General features: G+C 55.4%; 1 protein-coding gene across 2 annotated transcripts in view; it reads right to left on the bottom strand.

Annotated features, from left to right (window-relative positions):
• Positions 1-24,289, bottom strand: part of FBLN1 (fibulin 1) — an 82,702-nt gene that overhangs the window by 54,709 nt on the left and 3,704 nt on the right. For both annotated transcript variants that reach the window (XM_045872343.3, XM_045872344.3), the window contains exons 2-4: positions 10,140-10,245; positions 5,027-5,162; positions 2,866-3,037 (exon numbers count right to left, since the gene is read on the bottom strand). In XM_045872343.3, coding sequence (XP_045728299.1) covers positions 2,866-3,037; positions 5,027-5,162; positions 10,140-10,245 — 414 coding nt within the window. The remainder of the gene's footprint in view (positions 1-2,865; positions 3,038-5,026; positions 5,163-10,139; positions 10,246-24,289) is intronic.

Raw genomic sequence — 24,289 nt, forward strand, 5'->3', positions numbered from 1 at the left:
CAAGAGAGGATAGCAGCCATCACAATTTAGGCATGAGTCGCAGCCTGGCATGACTGCGATGGGCGGGAAATAAATCCAAGCGCATCCACTGCACACTCGCGCCCGTGTGCGAGAAGCCAAAAGAGACAGAGAGAAAACAAGGAAAGGAAATGTGACCTAATGGAAACAATATTTCTCTGTGTCAATTTCCTCTTCCCTCTGCTTTCTGTATCTTCTAAAACGCCCACAGTGAGTGTGTAACAATACACCAGAAAAATAAGCATCATCAAGAAGAAACATATTAATAATGACTCTAAAAATTCAATACAACATAACTCATATACACTAGGCACAAGGCAGTCTCTTTTCGGGGCTGTTAAAATATGGTCAGGGTCCCTAAGTAAACCTTTCACTTGGCCAGAAACTAAGCAAAAAGATCTTTAGGGTGTGAATCATCTCTTCTAGTTTAGGGGGCTGGGAGCGCCTTTGCCACGGTCATTCAACCTGGGGACTCTTGGCTCACTTGGGGCATTCAGTCGAGGCAGGGCACAGGCCGGGGTGTCAGCCAGGAGAACCCGTGAGGGGCTACCTCTTGCCCGGGTAAGGAGGCCATCGAGGTTTGCGGGAGCCAGCGAGCCTGGCACAGAGATACCACCATTTCTGCCAGAAAGCGAATCCCAAACCTGGGCTTCTCCAGCCTCTACCTCCCAATCTGTAGAATGGGGATAGCCAATATATGGCCCAGCACAGTTCCTCCCAAACTCTCTGCGGTAAAGGGACAGGGCTCTTTCCCCCATTGTAGGCCAATACCTTGATAACATGTAATATAAAGTAATTACCAGAAAAATTAAGTTATGAGAACAAATAGGCCCCCATTTAGATGAAACAGACATAAGTCATGCTATCAAAGGCTTATAAAAGTTTCTAAAAGCTTCCTCTCAGTTCATGTACTTAGTTTGTTAGAGGCCAGCAGTGGTCTGTGGACCCTCTGTGTGGCCCCATGGCAGCACACAGTAGGCCTGTGACAAACACCCTTGGAAGAAGGAAGGCACGCCTGTATCTGTGAGGAGGAAGGGCAGGGGGTCCTCACATAGACTCTGGGGGAAAAGTCAGGGGCAAGAACTGAAGCAGATAAAAGACAGAAGAGAAATAAGACATCTGGAGTGGCAGCAAAGCTCAGAGATTGTTATGGAAACAAGACATAAATCAACAAAAACCTCCCCAGAGACACAGGAGAAATTCTCCACCAGGACGAATAGTTTGGGTTTGTTGAAAGTGAAAATGTTATCTCTGGGTTTCAAAAGTCAAGGAGGGAGCCAGAATGTGGTTCCAGACCTTCTTTAGGACTGAGATATCTGAAATCAGCCCCACGGCATCCATGAGAAATTAAAAACAGAGAGACTGGTCTGTTTGACCCAGGACCACAAAGCCACTGGGGTCATGAAGCCAGGATGATGGGCAGCCTGACTTAAGGAGCACGGGTCTGTGAGCTCCTCCTTCCTAAGGCCTTCCTGCCCTTAACCCTCCCAAGCTCCCTGGAAGCTATCCTTGGGGTTACTCACCCCCCCCTTTTTTTTTGCCGGGGACCAGAATGCATTTTATTGACCTGATAGAGCGGAGATACTCCCCCGACCCTGCCATAGAATAAAGATCTATTAGTTAAAAGAGCACAGCCAGCTAGGAATGAGTGGTAACCCTGCCCGCCTCTTGTCGACATGTCATTGGCACCAGATGGAGAGAGAAAGGGCACTGGCCAAGGGGCGGAAGGCCAGCATGCTCCCTCCCCTGTGTGTTGGTCATCTGACCTTGAGCATCAGGCCCTCCATCCGTGAAATGAGAGCAGGGTCGGCCACCATGCTGACCAGCCCAGGGCTGTTGGAGGGACAGGGAAGAGTCTTGATGACAAACATTTATGGAGTCACCCCAAACACTCTGTACTCATTCTCCCAAATAATCTTCCCAGAAACTTTATGAAGCAGGATTATAATTATCCCCATTTCACAGATGAGGGGACTGAGGTCTGGATACATCAGTTTACTTAAAATACATGTTAGGACAGAAACATGAACCCAGATTTGTCAGATCCGGGATCCCAAGTCTTTGGTCCCACTCTAGGGCAGTGGCTCTCTCAGATGAGGTAATGAACACGAAACTGCTCTGACACCTAGAATCAGTCTGTGCTGAGTTAAAACAACAGCAAACAGGTGTGCCCCCCCCCCCCCCGTGACTGTTAATTTTACGTGTTAACTTGCTTGGGTCACAGTACCCAGAGATACGGCCAAACACCAGTCTGTATTTGCTGTGACTGCATTTTATTTTATTTTTTTTAAGATTTTATTTATTTGTTTGAGAGAGAGAGAATGAGAGAGAGAGAGAGCATGAGAGCGGTGAGGGGCAGAGGGAGAAGCAGACCCCATGCTGAGCAGGGGTCCTGATGCGGGACTTGATCCTGGGACTTCAGGATCATGACATGAGCTAAAGGCAGGCGCCCCACCAACCAAGCCACCCAGGCGCCCATGACTTTATTTTAGATGAGATTAACATTTAAATCAACAGACTTTGAGTAAAGCCGATTGCCCTCCATAATGTGGGTGGGCCTCGTCTAATCAGGCGAAGGCCTCCAGAGAAACATCGACCTCCTCCAAGCAAGAAGGAACTCTGCTAGTAGATGGCCTTTGGACTTGAGCTGCAACATCGGCTCTCTCTTGGGCCTCTGGCCTGCTGGCCAAACCTGCAGACTTCAGACTTGCCAGCCCCCACAATTGAGTGAGTCAATTCCTTAAAATAAATCTCTTTCTCATATACACACACATCCATTGGGGGTTTGTTTCTTCGGATAACACTGACTAATGCACTGGCCAAAAGGGAAAAAAGGGGGGGGATTACCTGCTTCTTGGATGTCCCCAATGTCCCCGGGGGCGAAGTCGGCCGTCTCCTGGCCCCTGATGCAGCAGGCCCGGAACACCAAGCCACACTGGTAGCCGACCATGAGGGTGTACTCGCAGCTCTGGCCCTGGGCCTGGGCCGCCCTCCCCAGCAGGCAGCAGTGGCAGCACCTCTGCAAACAAGGTGGACCCTCGGGATGGAGAAGCCGCCCAGCACGGCAGAGCCCCCGTGCCGCCCTGGGCCCCGTACCCACTCAGCCTGCACAGCACTGGCACTGTGGGACTTAGCTCTCTCTCCTGAACCCTGGCAGTAAGCAGCTCAGCAAGCCAAGCCTGAGGCGTTCCGCCCCCCAAATCTCCCAGGTTCCTCCGGGTTTTGAAAGGAACCTCAAAGGGGCTTGCACCCAACACGTACCCCACCACACCTGACGGTCCCCCCCAACATCCCCGCGCCGCCCCACTCACATACCTCCAGGAGGAATTGGCTATAACAGGGACCCTCTGAGGGTCACACAAGCGCTCCCCGAGGGTCCCCTCCTGGTGTGTGGTCTAAGATTTCTCTACCATGCCCGGAAAAATGAATACGCACTTGTCTCTTCCCTCCCGAATGCAGGTGATTTGGGCAGCAGGAAGTGCATCGTGCATTTGAAAAGCACGAGAACCTCCAGACAAGTCATCAAGCGAGGGACAGAATCACTGCCTGTCACCTGGACCCCGGCGTTCCTGAAAGTGACACCTGAATCCCGGGGACGGCATTCAGCCTGATATACGAAGAGCCCCATTTCAGTCCTTACTATCCTAAGAGAGGCACAGAACTTTCCAAAAGGCCCCCAGCAGGAGCCAGGAGGTGTGGCTTTGCTTGAGTTTCTGTGGGGGTTGATGGGTCTTCCATCCCACTGGTTCTACAACCTCCGCGCCAGAAAGAGCAGGGCACCAGTTACCGCCTCCACCTTCCAGGGCATGAGTAAGCCTTCCCGGAAACACAAATCACCCATCTGCCAAAGTGGCCTGTTCCTACGCCCGTTAGAATGTTCCATGCCTTTTCCACACCTCCCTTTCTCTCTAGTCTGGGGACAAGGGCAGAGCTGTCTGCTGGGCAGACGGCGTCTGCAGGGCCCCAGCCCTGCCTGGGGAGACGGTCGCTGAACGCCCAGGCTCCTGGCTCTGGGGGCCCCCTTGACCAGACCTCCCTACTCTGGCCCCACCCAGCTCCCTCATGCCAGAAGCCTCCTCCCAATGTAGGCCCACAAAGGCTGAGGGTGGGTGGAGGACCTCCCTCCCAGAATTCAGACTCCATTCCAATTCATGCTCCTTGAGATCGCTTCCTGGCCCTCCTAACGGGGAATGGGAAATCTTTCTTCCTGGAAATGCAGCTCCAATGGGAACCCAGCTGCCCAGGTTAACTGTCCAGAGCTCCTTCTGGTCGGGCTTGTTTTTTTCTCGCAGTGGGTGGTGAGGGAGGGACAACCTAGTTAATTTGCAATTTTCAGGCCCAGAAAGTGGTCAGGAACTCCTCCACCCCCACGGGAAAATGCAAACCTTCCACAGGGACAGAGGCCCCGGAGGGACCCAGCGCAGACCCACGACGGATGATGTCACTCGCTCAGCGCTCACCTCCCCCCAGGCCCGATGGACCTAGGGCTGCCTCTCCAGACCCCTCCCCTGCTGGTCCTGAAAGTGCCCCTGGCCAGGCCACTTTGGAGTGGGGGCCTCTCTGAACCTCCCTCTTCTCTTCTAGGGCAGTTTGGGAGGTCGTGTGTTCTCAGAGGCCCCGGTGGGGGCCCCTTCTGAGGTCCAGGCTCCACCTCGCCCTGGTGGGCAGGAAAGCTTCAGGGCCGCCTGCTCCTGGCAGACGCGGGTGGGAGGGTCTGCCTTGAACCGTGAAGAGGGTTCTGATGGCCCCGGAGCTCAGGTAGCCTCTGCTCTGATCTCTGCATTCCGCTGGAAGCCCTGGGACTGGACATCCGCAGGGCCAGCCTGGGTCCCTTCGTCCCTGTCTCCTCCGGGTCGTCCAGGGTTTACTGACTAAACTGCAGGGGGTGGGGGACCCGAGGTCCCCCCCGCTGCTCAGAAGGACAGGCCTGGGCAGGTGCTGCAGGCAGGAGAGCACCCAGGCCTCCCGCGGGGGGCAGGGCGGCTGCGGGTGGAGGACAGGTCCTCACCTTCACGAACGTAGCCTCGAGGCTGGTGTTGTCACCGTGTGGCGTGGCGCAGCTGTCCTGCTCGTTGGCCAGGTTGATGCCCGTGGTACAGTGGAGTTCCTCCAGCTGGCTGTGGCAACACTGCTCCCGGACCATCCTGTGGGCGCAGGGGCCGCGGGGCTGAGGGCAGGGCCCTGGGAGGGCGGGGGTCCCGGCTGGGGGCCCAGGGGGCCTGGGAGCGGTAGCCCCTCGGGGAGGGGGGCTCTGTCCTCGTTGGGCGCCTCCCCTTCTCAACCCACTCCCACTCTCACTCACACACACGCTCACACACTCACACGTGTGCACACTCACGCGCGCATTCGCTTGCACACACTCCACCCACTCGCTTGCACACACGTACACACGCCAGCTCACACTCACGCACACACGCGCACGTACCCCACCCACACTCGCACACACACGCGTGCACACGCCAACTCACTCACGCACACACGCGCACACACTCACATGTGCACACACTCACACACGCACTCGCTTGCACAGTTACCCACACATGCTCACTCGCATGCACACACTCCACCCACTCGCTTGCACACACGTGCACACGCCAACTCACACTCGCGCACTCACATGCCCACGGACCCCACCCACACTCGCTTGCACACACTCATCTGCACACGCTCATTCGCATGCACACTCACCCCACCCGCACAGCCGCACGCACACTCGCACGCACACAATAGCTGGCAGAAGGAAGGGGCTCCAGAACTGGAGAGCCTGAAAGCAGAGCAGCGTCTGGGGCTGGGGTCAAGAGACCCCGTTGTGCCGCCCGAGCCCGATTCAGCTCTCTGAGCTCTGAGCGTCGTCCTACAGAATGTTCCCGCCGAGTTGAAAAACCAGGCCGGCTGACTGCTGACTCTGGACCAGGCACCCTCATCCTTCACCGCTCAGCTCTCTCTTCCAGACTCAGGAAATCACTCCAGAGAGGTGGAGGAGCTTGCCCACGGCCACAGGGCGTGGGACGGTGGCAATGGTGACGCCGGGCTGGGGCGTCCCATCTCCTGGCCCTGCTGGGGGCTCCGGGAAGAAGGTCCTCGGAAACCAGAGGACACCCGTGCGTAAAGGCCTGTGTCGGCAGAAGGGCCAGCGGCAGCCGGAAGCGGTGCCTCAGCTCAGAGCAGGGAGGGCTGGCCTGAGGCGGTGAGCGAGCAGGGGCTGTGCGTGAGTCACAGGTGTGGCTTCCCCCAAAATAACTTCCCCTGTGGCTTCAGCCAACCCCAGCAAGGGCCGGAGGAGCCGCCCGACCTGCGCCGGTCCGGAGAGAATGGGGCCTGGCGGGCCTCCTCTGCCTGCGGAGCAGCACCCCCCAGCCCGTCCTTCCCCCACCTCCACCCCGCGGGGCTGGAGCTCTCCGCACCTGGCTCCCCATGTGCTTCCTGAACCATCTGGAAGGATTTATCTATGCTTGTGATACTACACGTTTCACTCACACTTTCGGTGAATTTACAAATAATAGGGATTCCACTAGATTGTCAAGAACAGCAGCCAGATAGGCATCCATCTGTCCATGCATTCGAGGATGTCGGCTGCGCGGAAGACAGTGTTGGTGAGGAGGTCGATGGGAAGGTTTAGGCACCGCTGGTGGACTCGCAAATGCTGCAGCAGCCGTAGGTTAGCTCCTCGAAAATTAAATGTGCAACTACCGTATGATCCAGTGATCCCACTCGTGGGTATACACCCAAAAGAACTGAAGGCAGGGACTCAAGAAGATAATTGCACACACACGTTCACGGCAGCATCATTCACAGCGGCCAAAGACGGAAGCAACCCCATGTCCACTGAGGAACGGCTGAGCAGAATGCGGTCCATCCGTACTGTGGCACGTGATTCAGCCTCAACAAGGAAGGAAGGAGATCCCACACCCGCTATGGGCACGGATGGACCTTTCCTTTCCCATGACACAGAGCACCTTCTCACAAACCATATAGTTACCTTATTGTTTGATCATCTGTATCCTTTACAGAAGATATTTTGCCTGTTCTGTTCACTGATTTATCCCCGTCTCATCGAGAACGGTGCCTGGCACCTCGCAGGCCCTCGGGGATGTTTGTGAGATTAGGAGATGAAGGTGTCTGGGTGTGACAGGTGTGATGAAAAACGTCAGTCTTAGGTCTGGGTCCAGTGCGTATTCAAACTCCTCTGAGCGGTCCATGGGCTTGATTCAGTCCAAGGTTTTAGTAAATTTAGATAATAAGGAACGTTGGTCCTTGGTTCGGGCTGGGGTGTGAGGTGATATGCGCCTGGGGGAAGCATCAGAGCTGCCATCCCCTGACTGCCCCCAAATGTGTCTCGTTTAGAGGCTCTGGCGGAAGCTGAATGCACTTGGCTGCCCATGTGTGCAGAGAGGGCTCAGCTCCTCCCACGGTCCTCTGGGGTCGCCCCCTCCCCGCCCAGGGGAGCTGACCGCACCCAAGTCTGCCCAGGAGGCTCACCTGCTGTGTTATTCCATCCCACCTTGAGTGACACCTCTCTTTGAGCCAACAGTCCAGGCTCGGCCTCTGATCTCTGCAGACTAGGTGGGGTTCAAACCCCAATGTTAACTGAGCAAAGGGGAAAATATGCAGGGGAGGTCTGGAGGGGGTGGCAGACCGTGACACAGTTAAAGCCAGTGAGCTCGATGGCTGGCTATTCACCAAGAGGCCCCGGACACACACGCAGCCCGGCCCGTGAGTTCCCCAGGACGAGCCAACTAGCCTCCTGGGGTCTCCGTGAAACAGAAGTCTGGTCACTGCCAATCCGTGGCCCGTAGGTGGTGTCCCGGGAGTTCAATGACATGTTTTGAGGACACCGTAATGTGGAAATGCGCACCCCCCAACCAGAATTTCCGCAGGTCCCTGCGATGAAGTGAGCTCCACCAGCAATACGTGGGGGGCGGTCAGGGGGAGCCCGGACTCCTGGCTCCCACATTTCCCACGGAGAGAAGAAATTCCCGCTCAGGCGTTCAGATGATATTCCTGACATTTCAGGATATCTCTTGAGGTCTGTTCGAGACTTACCCTTGAGCAAAATGCAGGTCATAAACAAAAGCCTCTTGCATAGCTAAGAAGGTATATTTTCTACGTAATCTGGGGCCCAACTGGGGATTACAGATAACTCCAGAACTTATTAGAGACTTTGGTGGGTAGAAGTCACTAACAAATTTAGTAATGACTGAAATCCAAATTCACAAGTAGGGCCCAGCGACCTCTAGGTCTCTCTGACCCGAGTCCCTCCATCTGCACGTTGAGAGGTTTGGCTGGCTGATGCCTCACTTTGAAAGTCTTTGATTTCAGCGGCTCCCTGTTATGGGTTGAACTGTGTCTCCCCCGCCCCAAAATTCTATGTTGACATCCTCAGCCCTTGTACCTCAAATGTGACTATATTTGGAGAGAGGGTCTTTAAAGGGGTAACTAAAGTTAAATGGTCATTGGGGTGGGCGCTAATCCATTACAACTGGGGTCTTTATAAGAAGAGGAGGTCAGGATAAGACGCACAGAGGGACGACCACGTGAGGACACGGGTTGAGGACAGCCGTCTGCACGCCCAGGACAGAGTCCTCGGGAGGAGCCAGCCCAGCCCACACCGTGATGCTGGACTTCTGGCCTCTGGAGCCGGGAGACCATAAACCTCTGTTCTTCAAGCCCCGGACTGTGGTGTTTGTGATGGCAGCCCGGGCAGACTCTGACATTCACACTGTCTGGCTTCGTGGTGCTGGTTTTTTCCCTCCCCTCTGTCATTTTCCCAACCCTGAAGGGATGTCATCATAATCCTCCTTTTCCACTTGGGGAAACTGAGGCTCTGAGCTGGCTCAGGTCACACAGCCAGAAATCCAGCCCCGGTCCATCCAGCTTCCCCCAGCCAGGCTACTTGTCGTGGACACAGTCTGCAAACAGAACGTTCGGTGCTGACCACCCAGCTTGGCTCCGGCCCCTCTGACGTTTCTAGCCCTGAGCCACACTCGGGAGCCAAACTCTCAGCTCTCACTCCTCAGATGCCCCGCAAATCCTGACTGCAGGGCCTCCCAGTCAATTCCAACAGCCAAGCATCCTGTTTTCTCTTCCTTTGTTTGGTCTATAATGCTCTTGACTTTTCAAGAATTTCCTAAATTGAGATTTACATCGCCCGGCCGCGTTGGCAGACTGCACATGATGCTTGCTGCCAACATAAACGCAAAAGTCCAGAACGAGGCGAGCGAGCCTTCCCTGCACATTCTTTCCGCGGCCGCTCTCCGCCCAGCTGCCCACAGCCCAAGTGTGGCTCAGCTCAGACCCAGACGGGAGGCAGAGCAGACTAAGGGAGGGAAAGTCGCCTCGGCGACATTTGCTCTCTTAGGCAAGCAGATCTGGGTTCACATCCGAACGCCGTCCCCTACCAGCTGTGTGTACGGGGGAAAGCTCAGGTTCCTCATCTGTGAACCGGGATTAGTAACAGTTAAATGGGGTCACGTGCTACAATGCAAAGGCACAGAGGACGTGCTTCCCACAGACTTGCTACTATTTTTACTATTACTTTTACGGTGACGATCAACATTACAGATCTTTGTCATTTTCTCTAAGCGTGTATCCTCCCAGAAGTTGGAAGGACCTGGGGTTGGTTTAAGGGAAGAAGAACAGCGGATCCAGGTGTCGGCTACCGCATAAGGGGGAACAGCCATCTGGGGGAGCTCTGCTCCGGACTGGCCCGTCTGCATTCTCGGGGTCTGAAGGCAGCCCACACGGCGCCTCGCCGGTCACGTGACCACATCCGACCCCACAACAGACCCCTTTTTGTTAGGAGGAGCCTGACGTGGCCACAGTGCCCAGCGGCGGCAGAGAGAGCAGCAAACCTGTGTCTCCCTGCTCTGCAGCCCGGGGAAGGGGAGAGATGCCCCGGGCATCCCAGGGCGGCCTAGGAATGGTGAGCTCAGTCCCGTACGGGGACGTGGGAGCGCAAAGGAAGGAGGCCGGGGTGAGCCACCACACCTCCCGCAGCCTGCGTAGACGTGGGCCTGTGCGCCAGGCTCTGCCAGGGGTCCTGGCTCATGCTGTTCCTTCCTCCCCGGCGTTCTGCTAAAGGAACACCATTCTGGGAGAGCGGTGGCCATTGGCACACATACCTGCATTCCTTGGATTCCGAGGCATAAGGCAGCGAGCAGTCCTTGTGTTGTGTGGCCATGCTGTGTCCGTCCGCACAGCAAGCCTCCATGAGGGTGTCCGCGGCCACTGTGCAGGGAGAGAGCAGGGTGCCTGGTCAGGGAGCGACTCCCCGCTAGCCCACGGAAGCTGCCCTCTGACATGCAGCCCCCCTCCCAGTTCCTCGGGCCCCCACTACAAGTCAGGCCGGTCTGAACGGGCATGCACACATCCGTGAGTCACTCCACAAACGTGAACGGAAAACCCGCCGGGTCCTGGGCTGCAACGCACACCCACGCCTTTCTAGAAAGGCCTGATGTCTGAACTATCACCTTCCCAATCCAGTTCTTATGGGGCTGCAGCTCAGCCCCCGGGATCCATGCTCACGCAGGCTGATTCCCTGCTCCAGCCACGCGCCAGAAACTCAGATGGGGACCCTGCCCAGACAGGTTGGGAGGGCAGCTACGGCAGGAACGGGGCACGAGCCAGCTGCCGTCCAGCCCAACGGCGAGGGGGTTCAGGCACTGCCAACCTGACTCTCAGAGGGTCAGAAATGGGGGCGGCCCGGAGGTTCCCAGCAGGGCTGACACCAGACGCTGGGACAATCCGGGAAGGCTCCCCGCCGAGGAGAGATCCCCCTGGCCAGCAGGGAGCGTGCACCAAGGGGGAGGTGCAGCAGAAGCAAGACTCGGGGGACAGATGGAAATGGAGTCCGCATCGCCACAAGCCCCCTCGGTGACAAAAGCCCACGTCTCTAGACCAACTTCTGGGAGCTACAGCTATGTTCTCTGCTGTAATTTCTCTAAGCTCCTTGTTAGCGAGGCGTCAGTCCTCATCATACAGTGGCCAACAGTTCCTGCCCTCGATCTGCACAAGACCGCGTCCTCGCCCACAAGGAGGACAGCAGAAGGGCTCATGTGGGTCAAGCAGCCGGCCGCACACACCCTCACAGCTGGACAATGGCCCTCCAGTCCCCAGCCTGGCTCTCTCAGCCTCACCCCAAACTGCTGCCCGGATGAGCCCCACACCTGGCGGGCAGGAGAGGGCCCCAGTGTGCCCAAGGGAGGAGCAGCTGGGTACGGAGGTGCCCCCAGCACAAGGGGACTTGAGTGGCCAGAGCATTAGCCCTGATGGCCTCCGCAGTCTGGGTGGAAGGCCACACTGTGGCAGGATGTGGCAAGATTGGGTTTTAAGAAACACCACGTTTTCTTACTGATGGCTTTCCAGCACCCAATGGGGTAAATCCTGCTGGGCTCGGCAGAATTTCTTGGCACCATCAGCCATGGGTGTTTGGTCTGGGCTCATTATTCTTCCAAGCCTGGGCCCTCGAGGTGGCCCCAGAAGGGAGGCTCACTCTCGGGCTTAGCACGAGGCCACGACTTCCTAAAACGCCAGCCCTGACAACCTGCAGTCAACCGTCACAAGCATCTCTGCAGTCCGACCGGGTGTGGGACACGCAGCCCTTGAACACCCAGTGGGCAGAAGCTACCACTGCCCACCAAGAGTAATTGCTTCCAGAAGGACGCTGGGACAGTTCGTGCTTGGCCGGCCTTTCCACATGGCCAGGAGGAAGAGGGGTGTCACCTGGAGCCAAGTGAGCACCACCCCTTCCCCGGGGCTCCCGGGGATCTCTGAGCCACTCCCCCCAGTGAGAGATGTGCCCTGGCCTGTTCTCACCCTCACAGGGCGAAGAGTGACAGACACCCAGTCTGCTCCCACCTAGCCACTCGGCCCCTCCCCAGCTCAGCTGTCGCCCCTCCTCATTCCCTGACAATGCCATCTGGTGAACATGGGAGATTCACCGTGGGGCTGGGGCTCGGATAAAACTGCCTGGCGTCACAGGCCTCCCAGCACCAAACAGGACCACTTCCCGAGGGGAAGCCACAGAGTTACGGGGACAACGTCGAACATTCCCATTCACACAGCCCCTCGCTCATTCATTCTTATTCTTACCCTGAATTTAGGAAAAGCATTCGCGAAACAGAGGACCTTATCTGTTGGAGATAAAATATGGCCTGCGGTTCACCCCGGGATGAGCGTGACCCAGCCAGGAGGCTGATCTCCCCCACGCCGCCAAGCCCAACTCCCCATCCGCCCCGGCTCCAGCTGCGCCCACCCAGCCCTCCTGCCCACAGTCTCACCCCTCGGGCTTCTCACAGCCTCTCGGGTCTCCAGTGGCGGCCTGCCCCCCACCCAACAGGGCCCCCCACTCATGCAGCCTGCGTGGCCCGGGGGCCCCTCTGCTCGCACACCACAGCCTGCACGTGGAGCGCAGCTCCCTGCTTCCTAATATTCTGACGGCCTCACCCTCCCACCCACAGTTATCTTGTGAGCTGGCCTATCTCTTGTCCTTACACTCCTCCGCACAAGGCAGCTACAGAGCTGATCAGAGCCTGAGCTCTGGGCTCACAGCTCCAGTCCCGGCTCCAGCTCTTTCTTGCTCTGTGACCCTGGGCAGGCTGCTTCACCTCTCTGAGCCACAGCTTCCTCGACGGTAAAATGGGGCTCGAAGTACCTTCGCAGAGTTGCTGAGCAGATGGATATAGCTTCTAAAGTTCTGAGCAACACAAGGGAGCTCGCAGTGAACAGCGCTTGATTATGTGTTAAAGGAACAAAGGAGATTGCTTGCTGCGCGTGGCCCATGAGAAATGGGGAACCATGGCCCCGGGTTGGTGTGCGGAAGCCCCCCGGGGATGAGCAGCAGCCCCAAAGCCTCCCTTCACCCCTGAGAAAGGCAAGCACGAGGGAAACTCGGACTCCCACGACCAGCTCAGTGGCGTGAGCACTTTGTGCCCTGAGCCGTGGAAACATTTGGAAATGATTCTCTCTGGGGAACCTGAGCACTTTGAACCTTGCTCTCAGCAGGACAATAACACGTTAAGTTCTTTCCTCAATCCAGAAATTCTGGAATGTCCCTGGAATGCTCCAAGCAGCCACAGAGCTGGAACTCACGCAAAACAGAGCCGTCTGAGGGCCAGGGCTGGGTGGGATCAGCATGCAGCCCCCTGGGAGCCACAGGGACGTTCCCACATAGCCCCATCAGATGGGCGATGGAGAGCCCCCCAGGGACCATGGCCGGGCCGGACGGTGACAAGGCCGAGGTGTGGGGAACAGACCCGGGCATTACTGTCCTCATTGTAACAAGCATCCTTGACACATGATGAGCTTCTTTCATTCACCATCTTTTTTTTTTTTTTTAAAGATTTTATTTATTTATTTGAGAGAGAGAATGAGATAGAGCATGAGAGTGGGGAGGGTCAGAGGGAGAGGCAGACTCCCTGCTGAGCAGGGAGCCCGATGCGGGACTCGATCCCAGGACTCCAGGATCATGACCTGAGCCGAAGGCAGTCGCTTAACCAACTGAGCCACCCAGGCGCCCCTCATTCACCATCTTTTGCCCCCTCAACCCCATGCCTTCCTGGTTATGCCCAGGGTGCATGGCGTCACACTGTCGAGTAGAAGAGGCATTTTTTCCAACCATTCCCCCTCTCTTGGCCCCTCGGTCACTTCCTATATTTTATTCTCAAGGGATGAACAGCTCTGGATTGAACATCTCTATTCATACACCGTCATTCCGAAAGTCCTGAGCATTTGCTTGGGCAGCCGAAGGAGAGGAGCTGGATCAAAGGGAAGACATTCTCGAGACTCTCCAAACGAACAGCGGACTGCTATCCCGAGAGGTGTCCCTGCTCACACAGCCCTGCCAACCCTGCAGCTGGGGCAAGGTGACCAGGGACGTGTGTCGAGCCAGCACCTGTGGCCGACGGGCCGCTGGAGGTGGGCTGACTGGCCGTAGCTCATGGGCTTCTGGTCAAGGCGGAGGCATGGACCTGGGGATGAGCTGAGAGCCCCAGCTGCAAGTCAGAGGGACCTGAGGAAGAACGCCAGCCCCTGTGTTTATCACGCTTCTCCGGAGAGCAGCAGGGCAGAGGGGAGGATGGGGTCAGCTTCGGGCAGACCTGGGTTTGAGCCCCTGGCCCATGCTCTGCGGCTCACCATCCCGGGGCAAATTCCTGAAGCTGTCTGCACCTCGGATCCGTGTCCCAATCTGTGAAATGGGGCTTGGCCCACCGAATCACAGGATTCCTGCGGGCGCCCGGCACACGGAAGGCAGCCAGGGATCTTCCTACTCCCGTTCCTACTCCATCCCCATTCGCCACTCTCTTTAAACCATATGCCATAAGTAATAGGCAACCAAACTGTCACAATTAGTGGCTGTAGGTCTGGAACCTGGACTTCAAACGTAATTACAAACGGAAGAAGCCAAATGGAGTTAAGTCCCCAAATAGTGATGTGAACATAAACGCTAAGGTGTCCTCGTCCCCACCGGGACCATGCCTTGCCCTCCCGAAACCCCTGGCTGGCCAGCTCTGCACAGGTATCACTCAAAATCCCTGATGCTTTCCTGCCAACCTCTCATCCCACTGCTCCTTGGCCTGGGCTCTGGCCCCTCCAGGCTCTGGTCCTTCTTGGCCAGCACTGTCACCTGCTCACCTCCGGTCACTACCCAGTTCCGTCGAGATACTCCTTAGCACCAGCCTCCCGAGCATCACTGCCATGGCTCAGTGAATGCTCCTCACTGAGTGCTCCTCACTGAGAGCTCCTCACTGAGTGCTCACCACGTGCCAGGCACTGCACCAGCACTTACTTGGTTCTCACAAGAACCCAGAGAGGCCAGTTCATGATGCTCCCCATTTTGCACATAAGAAAATTCCAGCTCCGAGAGGTTAAGGGACTAGCTCAAGGTCACACAGCCTGAAAGGTCGGCCAGTGAGCGGCAGAGCCAGGCGTCGGGCTTGGTTCTGACAGCCTCCAAAGCTGGTCTAGTCTGCCTCCTGGTGAATTAGAAACTCCTTTGGGGCAGGGATGGTATCTTTCTCCTCTCAGTGACTCTGAAGCACCTGCCCATGCCCAGCACAAACAGTGAGGCTCAGTGTTAGTTCAACAGGACAGACTGGCGACAGGCATCTTAACCAGGGGCCTGAACTGCAAGGCTGTCCTTGGAGTGTAGGGTTTGCTGCAAACACGCCTCATCACGGGGAGGGAATGACCCCCAAGGAACAATATGTGATTGGAGCCGACTACCCCGAAGAGCAGGGCTGCTTAGAATTTCCGCAAGAGCCCGGACCATGCTGGGGCACGGGTCTGAGACTCCAGAAACTGCCACTTGCTTGGCCTTAGAGACAGTTGCCCCCAACCCATCAGAGCTGTGGAGAAAGGAGGAGTCTCATGGAGAGAGGGGAACGCCCTGCAGAATTCTCTGGAGTCCTGGTGCAAGATGTCAACAGAGATAACCGTCGGCAGTAGGTCGGTCTTTAACAGACTCGTGCATCCCGTCCGAGAAAAGGTCTGTTATTAACTTATGTTCTGAAACAACCACAGCAAAAAAAAAAGCTGCCCAGCCCTTCCCAAGCGTTTCCTTTCCACAGGGCGGGACCAGGCTTTCAATGCTACTCCCACCCCTGGACACACCTCTTCCAAGACACATGCCAACTCGATAGGGGCACAGAGCTGTCTTTGCTGTTTTCATACTTGTCCCCTTTGGAGTGAGCAAGCTTTACTCTGGTGATGAAAATCACATTAGGCCAGAAAGGAGGTACAGTGACCCAGGGAAAGAGTGCGACATAGGGAGCCTGGGCTGGCGTCCCCACCTTGTCTCCCTGGTGTTTACCAAGGGAGGTGCGGTCACTATCAATGTTTGCTGTAACCTGGACAGAGAGTATGAAAACCACTACCTACCGTGTTCAGAGGCTAGAGACCCCAACCTGCTGTTCTACTAAAACCATTACTCGCGCTCTCCCGTTCCTATAGAATAATGGCTATGCATGCATCCCTTGGGTTAAAATTAACTTAAACTTCCCCACAGTTGTTTAAAAGCTGAGCACCTAATACTGAACTAAATGTTTTGTTTAAAATTTTGTTGTTGGGGGCGCCTGGGTGGCTCAGTTGGTTAAGCGACTGCCTTCGGCTCAGGTCATGATCCTGGAGTCCCGGGATCGAGTCCCGCATCGGGCTCCCTGCTCGGCAGGGAGACTGCTTCTCCCTCTGACCCTCCTCCCTCTCATGCTCTCTGTCTCTCATTCTCTCTCTCGCAAACAAATAAAATCTTTAAAAAAAAAAAAATTTTTTTAATTTTGTTGTTGGGATGCCTGGGTGGCTCAGTAGGTTAAGTGTCTGCCTTGGGCTCAGGTCATGATCCTGGAGTCCTGAGATCCAGCTGCACGTCAGGCTCCCTGCTCAGCGGGGAGTCTGCTTCTCCCTCTGCCCCTCTACCCCCACTCATGCTCTCTTTCTCTCTCCAATAAATAAATAAAATCTTAAAAAAAAATAAAATAAAATTTTGTCGTTGAAGACATCATGCTCAGTGAAATAAGCCAGTCACAAAAGGATCAACCCTGTGTGATTCCAGGTCCCTAGAGAAGCCACAGCCAGAGATGGAAAGTAGATGGTGGGCGCCAGGAGCTGCGGGAGGGGGAGATGGGGAGCTGTTCCCTGGACACAGAGCTTCAGTTTCGGGAGATGAAAACATTCTGGAGACGGACAGGAGTGGTGGTTGTACAACCACAGGAATGTACGAAATGCCACTGAATGGTGCACTTAAAAATGGTTAAAATGGCTAATTTTATGTTATGCATATTTCACCATGATTTAAAAAATACATTTTAAAAAACTAAGTGTTTGCATGCCGTTTTGTACTGCTCTTCGCTCAGAAAAGGCCTAGATGTTCTGCTGATGATCTCACCTGCTGTTCTCAATCGATGTTTTAATGCACGATCACGCATACCGTAGAGAGGATTAATTTGGTAAACTATTTCAGAGCGTCCCCCCCATAGCAGTTTGGTTGTGACTGCAGTGTTTTACATAAGCAAGCTAGGTGACCTCCAAGGCGACAGGTAAAATGTTATGGAACGAAGTAAAGCAGAGGGCAGCACTCACTCCCAAGCCCAAGGAGGAGCCTAGGGCAGGCTCTCAGGAGGTGACAAGGAGGCCAGGCTTCTGGAATCGCTTCCCCAACCACACACAGTAAGAATTCAGTGTTGTCAGTGGAAGGGAAAGAGAGAGGGGACTCCCAGGCAGTGGCTTCACTCCGACACAGGACACACAGCTGGGCTGCGGGGCTGGGAGGGGCGCGGGGGGGAGGGAGCAAGAAAACAAGTGACACCTCCCACTGGACACCACATCTCACTGGTTCCACCAAGGATTTCACTGCAGTCGACAGTGTCGGATCAACCGGGCCAACCGGCAGCCACACTGGCTGGAAGCCCTTCCAGAAGGACATCAGTTCACAGAAATCCCATGCAGAGACCCCAGCACATCTGAACGGCCCTCGGCAACATGGAGCAAATGAGGCCACTACTGTTTCTTCTACCCCTCACTCCTGGGAGCCATGCCAATATCGATGACGTTACTTCAGGTGACCCCACGCTGGACGCCCACCCATGCCCGTTGCAGGGCTGTAGGTGCTCTTAAGAGAGAAGTGGTCTGCAGTCTCTCAGATCACTTCCCTCGCTTCTGAGCAGAAGCTTCGATCGAACACAGTTTTCATCTCTGGTTCCTGTAATCGGACTGTAAATTGGATCCGCAAAGCATTGCACTAAATATAAACGAAGAATAAACTCTCTTGCAAGATCTTGTTAGCCTTGGACGTGGACCTTCCAAGGGAAGGCAACGGACATGTGAGTTAAAACCGCCCAGGCCCCGGACCTGCCTCCACCTCACTGAGCCTCCCTTTCTCCATCTGTCAAATGGGGTGGTAACTGGGTAGGGCGGGGAAGATCGATGTGATCATCCAGGCAAAATGCTTAAATTGGCGGCCAGCCACGGAAAGAATCTTCAAAATGGAATCGTCACAGAAGTTACCGCACTGCTATGGGGAGGGCATTCCTCTTGAAGGGAATCACACGCTCCCCAAGACTCACACATCGCCACGTGGCCAACACCCCCCCACCTCCCTCCGGGAAAGAGGCACACCTTCCAGACGTAACTGGCGAGCATGTGGACAGAGAAGGCCTGGTTCACGGGCATCGGATACCATTTGTCACCTGAGACAGTGGCTAAAACGAAATTTCTTCCAGGTGAGTTATGCGGTCATAAAGACTACAGCACAGATCGAGAGTCGTGGTGGTTTTGATGGACAAAGGCACGCCACGTGTTGGGAGCCACGCCGAGGCTCACGGTCTAAAGCTGCACACATTCTCGTCGAGGGGTAAACATACAGACACATGTTCTTTCTAACACCACAGACCCTGGCAGTTGGAGGGGCTCTACTGCTCTTTGGGTAGAAGCTTCCAGAATGTCAGCCCGCCACCCGTCATCATCACAGGGGCTCTGGGCAATGTCTGACTGGCCTGTGAGCAGGTTAGCAGCAAGCCAAGTTGCTTGGTGCGCCACATTGTGGTGGGACAGGCCCAGGGCTGGAGCTCCAGAGGCCCAGGGTCTGCTTACGGCTCCGCCATCGAGGGTCCTTCCACCTGGAGCAAGGCCAGGCCTCAGTCTCCTCATCTGTAAACTGGGTGGAGAAGTTGGCCTGGAGTCAAGCGAAGGCTTGCCAAGCCCCACCGTGTGTATGGACACTGGTCTGACAAAATTCCCATTGGATTGCAACAAAATGAACGAGAAAGGAAATGGCCAAGGGAGGTTTCCCACAAGTCAGCCTGATCCTGCTTAAAAGGCTTTCTCTTACTCTGAGACCCTGCCCGTCCAAATACCCTGCGTGTACAGGAAATGGTGAGAGAGGAGGTGGTGAGCGGTTGGATCTCTGCTTTATATTTTAATATTCTCATTTGGCAAAATAAAAAATTGACAAGCTCTGTGCATAAATGAGAAGGGGGGGAAGGTGTGTCACCAGAAGCTAGCTAGCAAGTCAATTTTCTTGGTTTCCTCGTACAAGCTCAAAGCCGCAGGGGGCCTCGGGTGTTTCAGAATGGGAATGGGATCCTGGTGTGTCCTGTGGGTCCCCTGAACTTGCCACCCCGCAAAGCTCATGCTTCATCTGCTCCCCAGCAACTGGCTAAAGCTCTAGCCAAAGTTGGAGGGGGCCCCCGTGGTGTCCAGGACCCACATCACCAGGAAGCCTGAAATGCAATGAGACACCAACGGGAAATTGTGACCAAACAGAACCCTGCAACTCAGCCCACCCCTGCCAGGGCCCCTCGCCTCCTGAAGCTGGGGAGCCAGCAGGAGTCCAGCCCAGGCCCCAACCCTTGGCCACGGCTCTCATGCTGTCCTAAGTCCGTCCTCTGTGCATCCAAAAAGCCCCTCTGTGGCTGGCTCGGTGCGTAGAGCACGCGATTCTTGATCTCGGGGTTGTGACTTCAAGCCGCTCGTTGGGTGGAGAAATTACTCAAAAATAAAATCGTAAAAAAAAAAAAAAAAATCCCTCTTACAACACTTCCATGTACAGTCTCTGGCTTGGGGCAAGGGATCCAGAGGTGAAACAGTAGGACCTGGTCCTCAAGGGGATAGCCCAGGGAGACACCAGGCAATTGTCACTGGGGTCTGGTGCGCCGGACCTCTGCACCCCTTGCGGGTCGTAAGGATAAGGGCAGCTGACCTCCCCAGGAGGAAGTGGGGTTTGCCGGAGTTTGCTCTCAGGGCTCACACAAGAGCCGCAGGTGACTCAAACTGCCACACCAGCACCTGCCACGAGAGACAGGGGTCTGGGGCAGAGAACCACCTGGCCGGAGGCAACAAGACACAAGGACCAGAAGGCACATCTCTGGGAAGGAGAGGAGAAGCGTCTCCCAGGAGACTCCCCAGCAATCTGCAGTCTCCTCCCTACAGCATCCCACCCTGCGGGACCCATCTCCCCCCGTTTCCCTCTGAACTCTCTGACCACCTGTCATGTGTCCTCTGCACCTGGCCTTTAGAAGCTGGAGCTGGGTGGTCCTGGGTCCACTCCCTTCCTAGGACTGGCTCATTCACACCCACATCAGTTCAAAGGTCCTTTCCTCCAGAAGTCTTCCCTTACCCCCTCAACACACACACACATACACACACACACACACTCCATGGTCTCTGCACCCTGAACTTCCCGGCACCGAGCACAAATAATTAACTGCGTGTGTACTTAGCACCCGAGGGACTGGGACAAGCTCTGCACCCTGCCCCAGGCCGGCCTCAGAGCAGGCACTCAATAAATTCCTGGGAAAGAACCAATGGACAAATGATCTCATGGGATCCTAGCAACTCTAGGAAACAGGGGCTCAGGGAGAGATTAAGCAAGCTGCCCCAGGCCACAGAGCAAACACAGAGGTGGCCTTGGAGTCTGGCTCGGACTTGAAAGCTCACCACCCGCCCTGTCACATGCCGAAGGAAACTGGCTTCCTCCTGAAGCCGGACTTAACAAAATCAAGACTTTTCAGTCAGAAAGATAAATGAGGCGGGGCAGTGTCCTGCTTAAGAACATAATCTGAGGGGCGCCTGGGTGGCTCCGTCGGTTGGGTCCTGGGATTGAGCCCCACGTCGGGCTCCTGGCTCAGCAGGGGGGCCTGCTTCTCCCTCTCCCTCTGCTTCTGCCCCTGCTCGTGCTCTCTCTCTCACACACACATAAATAAATAAAATCCTAAAAAAATAATAAAATAAAATAAAATAAAATAAAATAAAATACAGTTTGAGAGCCATGCTTCCAGGTTTCAGTCCGGGTGGACCCACTTAGCAGCTGTGTGCCCTCAGTCACACTACTTGGCCTCTCTGAGCCTTGGTGTCTTCACACCCTCCTTCATGGATAATGGGGGATAATAACGGGAGTGGGGTTGCAGAGAAGCCTTATGTCAAAATCAGAAGCATATGTAGGCAGCAAAACTTACAGTACATTTTACTCCAGCAGGTGACATGATCCAAAAGGAAAAACAGGCTCAAGAAAAATACCCCATTAGAAAAAAAACACACAGGTCCCTCCCATCTCAAAACCAGTCCTGGCAATGTCCAGGCTACCACCCAGAGTTCTGGGAAGTCCCCAAGCGGGCCCGATACCTTGGAGCTTCTCCCTCCCCAAAGTGCCTGGGAGGGCTCAGTCTGGTGGCCCCTCGTCCCCCCGCCTCGCCATCTCCCCAGCCCATCTCCTGCAGCCTCATCCTATGGGCTGAGACTCCCGTATTTCTGCCTGCGGCCTGGTCTTGCCTCCAACCCCAGGCTCCACCAGATGCCCAGCAGGAAGCTTACGGGGTCCACTAGGAACCTGGACTCTTCTACTGCCCCTCGGCCCCACTCCATCCAGCCTTCTCCAGCTCAGTCATTAGCAATCACCATCCATCCAGCTGCTTGCACCACAATAACGGGGTCAGCCTGAATTATTCCTTCTCCCTCACCTTCTCTCTCCCATCCCAGGGCAAGTCCTGGCCACTCGAGCTCCCAGACACCCTAGATCTATCCACCTCCCAGTGGCCCCCTGATTACCACTCTGCCCAGGGCACCTTGAGCCCTGGACCCTGCAGAAACCTCCACGCTGGCTTATTCTGCCTCCTCTCGTCTGCCCACAGTCCATTCACCATGCAGCAGTCCAGAGTGGCTTCTAGAAACCTGAGTCAAATAAAGTCACTCCTCTGCTTAAAATCTCCAGCGGCTTCCCAGTGCACTCTGGATAAAACCCACAGTCTGCACCCTAATTTTTAAGGCCCTCCTGGCTCAGCCGCCCTCTGCAGTACCCTGTGTCTCCCCTCTACTCTTCCCCAGAGGTACACACTTCCCTCCGGTCCCTCCAATACACCTGGTCCCCCCTGGGGCCTGGAGCCAGCTGCTTCATTTGTCCAAAAGCTCTTCTCACGTCACAGATGGCTCCTCGCCATTCACACCTCAGCTAGGTGTCACCCCCCCACACACCCACTTGAGAGGCACCCTTGTCTGCTGTCCCCGTCATGGCACGTCATGGTCATTGTGGCATTGATTCCTACCGATACATCCTTGTGAGGGCATCTACTAATATATGTAGTGGCTTGAACAGTGGCCCCTAAAAAGATACATCCACGTCCTGACCCCGGAATGTGGCCTTATTTGGAATAAGGGTCTTTGCAGGTGTAATTAGGGATCTCAAGATGAGATCCTCCTGGATCATCTGGGTGAGCCCTAAATCCCATGACAAGGGTCCTTAGAAGAGACACAGAGAGGAAGAAAAAGCCACATGAAGACAGAGGCAGCCACGAGCCCAGGAGCTGGGAGAGGTGAGGACGGATCCTCCCCCAGAGCCTTCGCAGGGAGCAAAGCCCTGCAAGACACCGTGCCATCGGACTTGCGGCCTCCAGGATGGTGAGAATAGAGACCTGTTGTATTAAGCTGCTCGGTTTGCAGTAATCTGATTCGGAGCCGCGGGAGACCCACGCAGCACAAGCTCCATGAGGCAGGGGCCTCGTCTGTCCCGTGTCCCGGGGGCCCTGCACTTGCCGAGTACAGGGATGACACGCTGACAAATGTTGGCGGCGTGACGATTAGCTCCTCTGAGGCCAGGCCAGGCTCACAGGGGAGGCTCGGGAAACGTTTGCTAACTGGAACTGAGAAACAGCCGATAAATGACACTGCGGATCACTACTTCCTCCTTCTGGGCCTCAGTTTCCCCACCTATACAAAGACTGGATCAGCTGATCTATGGTTTCCATGTCCCGATAGACAAACTATGTCTTCCCAAATTCACCTCAAGTGCGCATCATAAAACCCGTCCGGGGCCCCACCGGACCCCAAGGCTGGCTCTTTGGTTCTTATATCCTTGCTGCGTCTGGGAGGTGTAGGGACCCCGGAGGGTCCAGACCCCCCTCTGTGTGGTGTCCCCTCTGAGTGGCCTGAAGCCAGCAGTGCAGGTAACAACACACATCAGAGACCCCCCACATGGAGAAAAGAAGGTTAGGAAGTCAGCAACAGGGTGGGCGGGAACCCAGTGTCCCCAGTCCCGGTGCTGGTCATGTCAGCACAGCTCTCTGGCAGGATCACTTGGCAAGGCCGGGGGCCGATCAGGCAGGAATATGACCTAAACAATTTCCAGGGCTGTCTTTTCCAGATGCTGGGCCCGCCCTGTTGTGTCTGGAACCCAGGACCCAGGCCAAGAACATTTTCCTTTACAAAGGTGCCAGGAAAGGGGCGATTTTCTACCCTGCGGACAGTTCTAGACCTCGCCATTGTCCTATGGCCAGAGGCAGCCGTCCCTGGGTGCACCACCTCGCCCTGCAGCAGGAGGAGCACTGCCAACGTAGGTTCCTGGGGGGCTCCCGAGCCCCACCCCCAGATGGCAGCAAGGAGGGCCTGGTTTGGGCCACACCCAGGGGAGAGGAAGGTCCGAGGCCAGACCCTGGGCTGGGTACCCGAGCAAACAGCCCTCCACCACCACGGCCACTGCCTCCCAGGACAGGACGGGCTTGTCCGCAGATCTGAAACAAGAGAGGTGCCATCACCTGGGGGATCCTACCAAGCCAGCCACGAGCCCCTCAAGGGTTCTGTGGTCCCCCATGAATGGGAAACACCTGTTCTTCCTCAGGACCCCCTCACATGCGCAGCAGTTGTCTATGGGGTTTAAGTCCTGTCCAACCTGCTTTTATTTCCCCTCATTAGGTTTAAGGCAAGACAGCCAAGCGGTCAGGAGCCTGGCCCTCGACTCACCACTGTGTATCCCAGACAAGTTACTTAACTGCTCTGGGCCTTCGTTTATACATCTATAAAATGAAAATAAGGACAGGGCGCCTGGGTGGCTCAGATGGTTAAGCGTCTGCCTTCGGCTCAGGTCATGATCTCAGGGTCCTGGGATCGAGTCCCGCATCGGGCTTCCTGCTCCTTGGGACCCTGCTTCTCCCTCTGCCTCTCTCTCTCTCTCTCTCTGTCTCTCACGAATAAATAAATAAAATCTTAAAAAAAAAATTTAAAAAAATGAAAATAAGGACAGTCCCTTCTTCATAGAATTGTTGAGAGGATTAAGTTAGGGACTACATATAAAATATGTCAATTATTAAAATTTCCTAGGGCAGAGTGTGTTCTCATTCCATACTTAAGGAAAAGGAGAGAGAGTATGGGATTGGTCACATTCAGAACTGGGACCAGTCTCCTCACCTCCTTTGAGTGCTGGCCCCCACCTGCTGATAACGTGCAGGCAGCTGGAGCAACACACACCTGACTCCCTCCTGACTCAGAGCCTGCTGAGGACCAGCCTGAGGGCTAA

Source organism: Mirounga angustirostris, unplaced genomic scaffold, assembly GCF_029215605.1.
Source record: "Mirounga angustirostris isolate CCGP_5_RB_7025 unplaced genomic scaffold, mMirAng1.0.hap1 SCAF_5, whole genome shotgun sequence".
Classification (NCBI taxonomy): domain Eukaryota; kingdom Metazoa; phylum Chordata; class Mammalia; order Carnivora; family Phocidae; genus Mirounga; species Mirounga angustirostris.